This window comes from Ammodytes marinus (genome assembly GCF_949987685.1).
Source record: "Ammodytes marinus genome assembly, chromosome: 20".
NCBI classification, from domain to species: domain Eukaryota; kingdom Metazoa; phylum Chordata; class Actinopteri; order Uranoscopiformes; family Ammodytidae; genus Ammodytes; species Ammodytes marinus.
Genome location: NC_137224.1, coordinates 1,775,326 through 1,785,677, shown reverse-complemented (window position 1 = coordinate 1,785,677; position 10,352 = coordinate 1,775,326). Strand labels below are relative to the sequence as shown.

At 39.3% G+C, this 10,352-nt stretch overlaps 1 protein-coding gene across 1 annotated transcript in view; it reads right to left on the bottom strand.

Annotated features, from left to right (window-relative positions):
* Positions 1-2,446: 2,446 nt before the first annotated feature.
* The window catches only part of fam171a2b (family with sequence similarity 171 member A2b), a 17,960-nt gene continuing 10,054 nt past the window's right edge, over positions 2,447-10,352 (bottom strand). Inside the window, exons 8-12 of the mRNA XM_080048590.1 lie at positions 9,213-9,474; positions 7,857-8,364; positions 6,381-6,524; positions 5,557-5,815; positions 2,447-5,156 (exon numbers count right to left, since the gene is read on the bottom strand). Coding sequence (XP_079904716.1) covers positions 4,784-5,156; positions 5,557-5,815; positions 6,381-6,524; positions 7,857-8,364; positions 9,213-9,474 — 1,546 coding nt within the window. The 3' untranslated portion in view covers positions 2,447-4,783. The remainder of the gene's footprint in view (positions 5,157-5,556; positions 5,816-6,380; positions 6,525-7,856; positions 8,365-9,212; positions 9,475-10,352) is intronic.

Sequence of the window (10,352 nt, the reverse complement as noted above, 5' to 3'; positions counted from 1 at the left end):
AGAATGAACATTTTGGTTTTTATAATATAAACTACTGACAACATTTCTACCAAATTCCAGTACATTTTTTGTCATTAAAGAGCATTTTCAATAAGTAATGTAGAGATGAAGATTTAAGAAAAATCCAGACTGGTCTCTTAATTTTTTCCAGAGCTGTATTTACGAATGTTTGATTAAATTCACAGTTGCTGATGTGGTTGTAGGCAGTGGTGATTTCTCATAACAGAGAGCGCGTGTTGGTCAGTATGTTAAACGTTGTAAACATTTACGACCGGAAGTGGATTTTTCGTTAGAACTAGAAATATTAAAGGAATACTTCACCCTTTCGGAACCGGCGTTCTATCATTATAAAATCACTATTATAATATAATGAATGAGGTTTTTCTTCCCTCAGTCTTCCCTTGGCCCAGCTGTCCTGTTAATCCTAACCATATATTTTTACTAGTGCAATGTCACACTGTTACAATGTAGGGGTTAGACAGTGAGACCATAAAACACTCTTTCTGCCTTTTCTCAGGCTAGGATGAACCGATTTCTAAAATTGTTGCACATTTATACTACATAGGATCTCAGAGTTCAATACACCTTCATATTTCCACCGGTGATGTAGGTCTTTAAGGGAAAAAAGTCAGTCAGTGTATTTTACAGTGTCTTCATATAAGTTCATTTGGCAACACACAATTCAATGCTTCAGTGCATCGCGTTTCAAAAGCCAAAAAAACATCTTAGAATTGATCATAAAAAAAAGTTTAGTTAAAAGATAAAAACACCCTATAATCTACAAAGGTACATGCACATAGTAACATAGTATACACATTAAAATCTCATATTCTTCATCGTATTAATAAATCATTTACAAGTTTCGGTGAAAAAAAGGATTGATACAAGAAATCAAGATATTTAAAAGGTGCTACGAGGAACTTTTTAAATATTTCTGAAACAGTCTAATTTTTTCCTCTGATGATCATAAATTACACGTCACAGCAAACGAGACCATCAGTGCAAAGAATGCTGTTTTCATATAGTTTATCATGGGTATATATACGCTCACCCAGGAACAACAGCTGGCGTAGTAAAAACACTACCGCTTTTGTCCAAAGGGGGTGCTAGAATGAACGCAAACTGAAAGTTCCTCGGAGCACCTTTAACAAACGTTTATATAGCCGCAAGAAAAGTTGTAATTTTTTGGCAGGCATGCTCCCCATAGTGTGATGTCACTATTTGTTGTTACCCACAATGCAGTGTGCTTTTTAGTGGACGCCGAAGATCCCAAATGACTTAGTTAGTTAAGGTGATAATAACCGGTGACCAGTGTTGGGAAAGTTCCTCAATACATTACTCTTTAGCTAATTAAACAAGGGGCGGCTGTGGTGAAGTGGGTAGGGCGGTCTTCCACTCAACTACAGGGTCGGTGGTTCGATCCCCCGTCTCCCCGCCACATGTCCAAGTGTCCCTGGGCAAAGAGACACTGAACCCTAAACTGCTCCTGATAGTTAGCCTGCTATCGGTGTATGAATGTGTGTGTGCATGGTAACATGGGAATAGGAACAGGTCTCTCTAGAAAATTGGTTCTTAATGGGATTTTTTCCTGTATAAATAAAGGTTCAAATTTTACCTGTACTGTTTTTAAAAATTGCAATCCCATAGAGTTGTATTATTCCATGTCCATTCAGGGCTTCCGTAGCCTCACACTACTTGTTATTGGGAAAAGTAATATCGCAGTTCATAATGATATATTTTAAATAGCCAACACTGGTGAGGACTAATTCAATATTTGGACAGCGGGCCCTTCATGCCAACTCTGCCTATCACTCGCTCCTATGTGAAAGAAGGCACTTTACAGGGGGAAAGTGGTTAGGGGCCCTGTCAAAAACAACCCACAGCTAGATATTAAAACGTGCACTATGCAACTTTGTGTGTGTCAGAGAAGTGAACATTTTCTACGATATATTCTCATAACTGAATAAACAAACTTTCCTCACAGGGAAAATGTGATCCCTGGAACACTGTTTGAAGTTAGAAAGCTTCCTGAAAAGTTACTGTTTCACTGTTGTTGTTTACAGCAGCAGGGCCCACAGTTTGGTTTACAAACATATTCTAGTCTTAACGTTTGGTTCCATGTTCCCTCAGAATAATTTAGTTTTGATTTATGATGATAGAATTATTCAATACTAAGAATTACATGTAGAGAAAATACGTTCTGTAAACTTACTTCTCTGAAACTGCATAGTGCACCTTTTAAATTTCCTTTAAATAGGTAGGTATTCAAGTACAGTGATGCTTTTGCGATCTATTAAGACTTCCTCCACGATTCTTGGCAATTAGGGGGTTTGTTTACGCAGGTATAGGTCCAAATAACTGTGTGTGTGTGTGTGTGTGTGTGTGGGGGGGGGGAGAGGGGGGGCGTTCAGTGCCTTCTGTTTATTTCATACATTCAACCTGTATGCATGCAACCTTTGTCTTTACCAAATGCTCTCTCAAATATCTGGGCAAAAATCTATTTACATATCCGACAAAAAAATAAATTTTGTCGGACGAAAAATTCTCAACAACAGGAGAAAGGCAAAAGGAGAAAAATGCTAAAAGTTTGGCAGAATTGTAGATACATGAACAACAGAGAATGAACGATAGAAACAGACTCTATAGATGATGCTCAACGTTTTTCAAATCATTACTATCTGAATTAGTTATTTGGACACATGGACACATTTACAGGACGAGGAGTAAAATCAAGTACATCCCTGAAGGAGCAAAATGCAATTCAATTAACCATTCTCTCAAATTTGAAAGATGACCATTTTGAATAAAGTTGGGGATAAAAATGTACATTATGTAACTTTAGTGATTGCATTATCTGTTCACTGGGGTTGCGTTCCGAATCGCATACTCTTTCTTTTTTCTATTCTACATACTACATCCGACGATAAAAATAATCTAGTTAGGATGCAGTAGGGAATACTATTGGGACATACTTTACTCTTTTATTTCATCATAACATTGCACCTTGATCTTGCCTCTTGCTTTTATATATCCGTCGCATCCCCGTTTGTTTTCATATGGAGGCTTCGTCGATGTTACGTCACTTCACGTGCGCACTGGATTGTGGGTCAGAATCGTTCCAAATAGGGTGCACTTTTCAACACTAACAATCTTGGCTGCATGAAGTAGGACATCCGGGTACTTCTAACCTTCCTAAATCTGGCCACAAGAATCGGGACATCCTAAATCTTTTTTCTACATACTACTATATAGTAGAAAGTATGAGATTCGGAACGCAACCAGGGTCTCAAGCAAAAAAACAACTTACTTTTTCAAGTCTTGGGAAGATTTTTCAAACACAGGTGCACATACTACCATAAATAGTGTAGTAGAATAAGTCCAAGGAACTGGAATTCTTATTCACCTAAATACTCATCAACAACCCTATACAAAAAATGGCATTAAAGGTGCACTGTGATCAAACAAACCTTCCTCGCAGGGAAAATGTGATCCCTGGAACACTGTTAGAAGATAGAAAGCTTCCTCAAAAGTTACTGTTTCACTGTTGTTGTTGTTTACAGCAGCAGGGCCCACAGTTTGGTTTACAAACATATTCTAGTCTCACGTTTGGTTCCAATTGTTCCACAAAATAATTCTTATTTATTTTATGATGATATAATTACTCAACACTAACCATTACATGTAGAGAAAATAGGTTTTTGTAAACTTAACTGCAGGCTCTGTGAATGTAAACAAACCCCCCTCCTCTGAAACTACACAGTGCACCTTTAACTTTTCAAATAGTAGTAACAATCAAGCAATTTATCAAATCATTAGTAAGTGCTTTTAACTCATCTACAGTATGTTGCTCTATATAAAATGGCTATTTCCACACTCAGTATAATATGCAAAATGGCTCAGGATCACACGATGGTTCAGTGATGTGATTGGTTGAGAGGTTGACACTTGAATTCACAATAAACTGGATAGAACAGGATAGGATAGAATATCTCCGTGGAAACCAGTGAGAGATTTAAGTGATAGCGTTTTGACGAGAGTACAATATTTAAAATAGACCAGTGAAGCCTTGTTTTGTTTGTGCTTATTGTGATCTCTCTCTCTCTCTGTATCTCTTTCTCTCTCTCTCCCTCTGTCTATCTCTCCCTCTCCCTCTCTTTGTCTCTCTCACTCTTTTCCCACGTTTTCGATGTGAAGAGATCCCTCCATTTTAGATGTAACGATTGTTTAAAAAGGTCCAGTGTTCGGTGTTGTCTTATTAAAGCTATAGTGCGTAACTTCTGTCGCCCCTCATGAGGAATTCCGAGTAATTACAACAACACTGTTGCATCTACATGACGTAAGCCTTTCAGTGATGGCACATGGATTTTATACCTTCTGCTTGGTATCGAAAGCAATAAAGTTACATTTACTAGTTTTACCTTTAAAATGTATATGGAAAAAAGTTACACATTATAGCTTTACATTTCTTCTCGTTCACTTCCTGGGGTGAAAGCCCATGAGCGGCCTGTCCTCAGTAAACACTGCCATATTGAGAATTACAGAGAAAGTTTTGCACTTTTTCACTGTTTCCAACATTAATATGGGTGTCCTAGAATGGGTGACTAGAAAATGAACAACCCTTAAAATGTATACGGAAAAAGTTACACACTATAGCTTTCATTTCTTCCCCCATTCACTTCCTGGGGTGAAACACCATTAGGGGCCTATCCTCTATCTTCTATGTCAGCAGGGCCCACAATTTAGCATGAAAAGTTACCCACTATAGCTTTAATTTCATGCCCATTCACTTCCTGGGGTGAAACACCATTAGCGGCCGGTCCTCTATCTTCTGCCAGGGACTCTTCTTGTTTCCGTCTTTGTCGTCCGGATCATCGTCGGGGCTGGTCATGGAATCTCGCCGGTTGTTCTCGCTGTTGCAGCTGCTGCGGCTACTGTTGCCACGGCTGCGGTTGCCACCCCCCCCTCCCACCCCTCCTCTGTGTGGGACAGCGGTGGACCCCCCCCTCACTGTGGGACCCTCGTCTAGCAGAGGGGTCAGGGAGTTTTCCTCTGGGGACACGGGACGGGGGTCGAGGCTGCTGGAAGGATCACTGCTGCTGTGGTGGGGAGGCTCCTGGTAGGCCAGTTTGGAGTAGGTCTTACCACCTCCAACACCGCTGTTAAAGAAAGGGTTAAGAGGATTTTAAGAGGGAAATTCAAGCCCTTTTCATATATAAAGCATTAAAGGTGCTCCAAGGATGTTAATGAAAAAAATTGTGTTAATTCTTGCACCTCTTTTTAAAAGCTATAGTGCGTAAATTATTTTGCCACTATGAGTAAGTCTGATGGTAGGCTAGTTTGGAGTAGGTCTTACCACCTCCAACACCGCTGTTAAAGAAAGGGTTAATCGTCAATAAATCGTACATTAATGTCGAAAACATCAATTAATACAAAGTACATAGCGTAATACCATCTCCACCACCGAAGCTGCTATTAAAAAAGGGTTCATCCAGGATTCTGAGAGTGAAATTCAAGCACTTTTCAAACTAAGTAACCTTTCAAGATGTCCCTACTCACCCAGTAACACCGCCGTGGCCCTTGTTGCGTCCTCCCGTCCCCCACCTCTCATCCTTCCCCTTCCGGTTCATCCCTAACTTCCTCTCCTGGGACTCTTGCGGGGGCTCCAGGTTTAAATCTCGGTCCCGCGCATTGGCACTGAACGCGCTCAACATCCCACCGCCGAGATCGTTCCCCGGGTCGATGTACGAGTGGCGGACGTGGGCGTTGTTTCGGCCGTCCAGGGAAATGAACCAGGCCCGCGGATGCTGCTTCACGCCTGTAGTGAGACAATTGAGACCATGAGACTGTAATAATCAAGCAAAGAGTATTTAATCAAACAATAGAGGCTTCATTTTCTAAGAGTTCAGCATCAACAAGACTGTTGTGTGCTTCAATTGTCAGTCAGGTGAGGGGGAGGGGGTGGGGGAGGAGGTGGGGGAGGGCTTAGTGACAGACAGCTGCAGGGGGGGGGGTATCCAAGGGAGAGAGGGGGCGGGGGGGAGCTGGGGAGGCACAGTCTGAGTGCTCTTCAATAAACTTGAGGAATCTAATCTTGGACATACAGGAGTAATACAAGATAAATACAATGTTACTTATTGCATTAAAGGCCTATCACAGAAAGAGAAATGTAGGGTTAGACAGTGAGACCATAAAACACTCTTTCTGCCTTTTCTCAGGCTAGGATGAACCAATTTCAATTTTTTTTTTGCACATTTATATACTACATAGGATCTCAGAATTCAATACACCTTCATATTCCCACCGGTGAAATAGGCCTTTAATAAGCATTCTAACTTATGAGTCCGGAGATATATCATAATGCACTATTTGCCATTACACACCCATTTCGAGGAGCTTTTTCTCGGTGAGTTGCAGCTGGAGTTCCCCGTTCATCTGGGCCATGGTCGAGTCATTGAACAGAACGGGGAAAGTTAAAGCGCCACCGGATGAGTCAGACGCCCAACTAGGGTCCTCGGAATCGTCACCTTTAAAAAATTCAAAATAAAACTTTATTAGAATTTTTTTTTTTTTTTTTTTCATTTATTTATTGGGTTTTTCATTTAAAGGTGCAGTGTGTAATATGACATAATTAAGAAAGTTCTAGAAAGTTTTAGAATGCAACGCTCCCTGGGTAACTCCACCCCTTTTGAATAATAACAGAAGCTACAGTGGCCTTCAAGGACAAGAACAATTCTAAATTTTAAACAATGCACCTGATGACATTCCAACTATGACACTTTCAAGATGGCGGCACTAGGCCTTGGTCCAAAATATGCAGAAATATATGAGACCCTTTCTAAGGCAAAAAAAATTATTCAAAACATTTTTTTCAGCTATTATGCACTAAATGAAATGTACTTATGGATATTATAATTACTTTCTACAAAATCTGCTAGGAAATAAAACCCAAAATTCTACACACTGCAGGTTTAAGAATTTTAGGTACAACTCATAACTTTATTAGTATTAACGCTATAGGGGGTAATTGGTTATTATTAGCAGGTTGGTATATACAGCTCTGGAAAAAAATTAAGAGACCACTCCAAATGTTCAGTGTCTCTCGTTTTACTATTTATAGGCATATGTTTGAGTAGAATGAACATTTTGGTTTTATAATATAAACTACTGACAACATTTCTACCAAATTCCAAAAAAAATTTTTGTCATTAAGAGCATATTCAATAAGTAATGTAGAGATGAAGATTTAAGAAAAATCCAGACTGGTCCAAATATTCATTCTACTCAAACATATGCCTATAAATAGTCAAATGAGTGACACTGAACATTTGGAGAGGTCTTTTTTTCCATGTCTTATTTTTTTGTTGCATTTTGTCTAATATGTGACCTTTAAACCTGCAGTGTGTAGAATTTTGGGTTTTATTTCCTAGCAGATTTTGTAGAAAGTAATTATAATATCCATAAGTACATTTAATTTAGTGCATAATAGCTGAATTTTTTTTTTTGAATTACAATTTTTTCCCTCAGAAAGGGTCTCATATATGTCCATATTTCTGCATATTTTGGACCAAGGCCTAGTGCCGCCATCTTGAAAATGTCATAGTTGGAATGTCATCAGGTGCATTGTTAAAATTTTGAATTGTTCTTGTCCTTGAAGGCCACTGTAGCTTCTGTTATTATTCGAAAGGGGTGGGGTTACCCAGAGAGTGTTGCATTCTAGAACTTAGTAGCACTTACTTGATGATGTCATATTACACACTGCACCTTTAAGATGGTCCACCAAAGTGCCCAGAAATATTTCTATGAGGCAACAAATTCAACTTTTTCATGACACTGTGTATATCCGATATATCACTCACCTTGGGACCCTCCTTGCTGTTGCTGCTGCTGCTGCTGACTGCCTAGTTTCTGTGAATGGTGCATGTGGTGATGATGCTGCGCTCCTCCTCCTCCTCCCATCGTCTGTCCATCTTTCTCTTGATCCTTTTGCTCCTTTCCATCTTTACCCGAAAACTCCGAGGGCAGGCGCATATAATGAGCGGGGATAACCAACGTGGGCACCATGCTACGATACATGTTCTCCTTCATTTGATCGATGGAGCTGCAGAAAATGATCTGTCCCGGCTGGGTGTTTAGGGAGGTGGGTCGGGTGAGGTTGTCCCCCGCCGTGGCTGAGTATTCGGGGGGTTTGTCCGACTGGTTTGGCACGTAACACTGGAAGTGTGGAGGGGAGGGAGGGTCCGAGGAATAGCCGCGGTTGTCGTTAGCATTGTGATGACGCAGGTATTCGGCCTCTTTGCTCCGGTTGTACTCCTCGTGAAGTAACGGGTTGTCCAGGTTGTTGCTGGTTTCGGTGCCGCGTGTCACCTTGAGAAATGATAATTCGAATTTTATTTGTGTGGCAGTGAAGGCAACACAAAGTGATTTTCAGAATAAAACAAAAGAAAAAGGACTATAATAAAGAGCAACAAATTAATTTATGTGAAATTAAAACCCCTGTAAACCCAAATCGACAACATCCTTCTAACTATGGCATTTGGTTTGCACGTTTCAATGTCTGAAAAGAGTTATAGGCATATTTATCAATCAGAATTAAAAATATTGTCATTTAAGTTTGGTGAACTTTTAAAGAAATTCGGTTTAGATGAGGCAGAAGGGCTATGCAATGGTTCTTATGACAGAGTATGAATTTTAAACCAATCACGGTTGTAGTAAAAGAATAATGTAGTTAGTGTATTGTGTGTGTATGTGTCTTGTCTGTCTGTAAACAAAAACATTTTAAAATAAAGTTCAGAAAAATAAAAAAATTAAGAAATTTCAAACAACATACAGGAACTCAAGGTGGTTGTATTCAAAATAAAATAAAATAAAATAAAATAAAATAAAATAAAATAAAATAAAATAAAATAAAATAAAATAAAATAAAATAAAATAAAATAAAATAAAATAAAATAAAATAAAATAAAATAAAATAAAATAAAATAAAATAAAATAAAATAAAATAAAATAAAATAAAGTAAAGTAAAGTAAAGTAAAGTAAAGTAAAATGAAATAAAATAAAATAAAATAAAATAAAAATAAAATAAAATAAAATAAAATAAAATAAAATAAAATAAAATAAAATAAAATAAAATAAAATAAAATAAAATAAAATAAAATAAAATAAAATAAAATAAAATAAAATAAAATAAAATAAAATAAAAGTCTCACTGTACCTTCATGGGGAAGCTTTCGCCCCGTTGTTGACCGTTAGCATTCTTCCCTTTAGCGTGTCGTAGCATGTGAGCCGGGACGTGTTTGGTTAAATCCTCTCTGGACGGAGACATCTCAGATTTGTCGTTGGAGGTTCCAGATTCAACATGGCTGCCACAGATGAGGTTTAGACGTGACGTGCTCGTGCCCTGGTCTCTCTTTGCCCCGTTTATATTGGTGCCGTGAGGTTTGCCTTGCTGTCTGCGAGGCTTTAAACACTTACGCCTAAAAAAGGTAAAAAAGATACACTTAAAGGTACAACGAGTAAGTCGGCACGTTGGCGACACCTTTGAACAAAAGCGGTAGTATTTTTGCGACGCCAGCTGTCGTGAAGCTCGTGCAGGGGGTGCAAGATTCAAATAATCAGGAAGCAATATAGTGCGTGCCGTGTCCGTGTGTTGAAAGTGTGAGGGCACCGGACTCTTTTCGGCTCGGTGAGAGTGGTTGACACAGCATCAACTACACCTGATTGCAATGAGTTGATCCATTGTCACCTCTCACGGAGCTGAACGAGTATGTGTCCCCACACAAAGCGAATGAACGAGAGACGGCAGTTAGTTATGGATCACGATGAGGTAATGTGTTTATGTTGTTGTAAATAATGACTATTTCAGATGAATAATGGTCATCTGATGATGCTGGTGAGGCAAAGTAAACTTTGTTTTAGTAGGCTACCGCTCATTCATTTAGGAGTAAACACTGCAGTCCAGTTTGGCTGCGTGAAATTGTGTATAGGTTGCTTGGCAACGCCCTCCCGCGCGCCTATCACTCTCCCTTTTAGCTTTTCTACATTGCATTTTCTTTTTTTTCTTTGATGGTTCAGCCCCGTTAGTCATTATGACGACAAATAACTGTCTCAAACAAGGCTCCCGCGGGACAACGTCTCAATTTGCGGGACGTGTGAAAAGTAATGGAAATGCGATCTGGTCACCCTAGAAGTTAGAAGCATTGTTATTGAAAGTGAGCCCCCCTTTTTAAATGCGTGTTTTATAATCTGGCATTTATCCGATAGCTGTGAGGAGACAGCAGTCTCCGTTTGTCTGTGTGTGTGGTTGTCTGTGTGTGTGTATCGGGCTGCTGGGCTCAGTGGCTCTGTGAAGGTG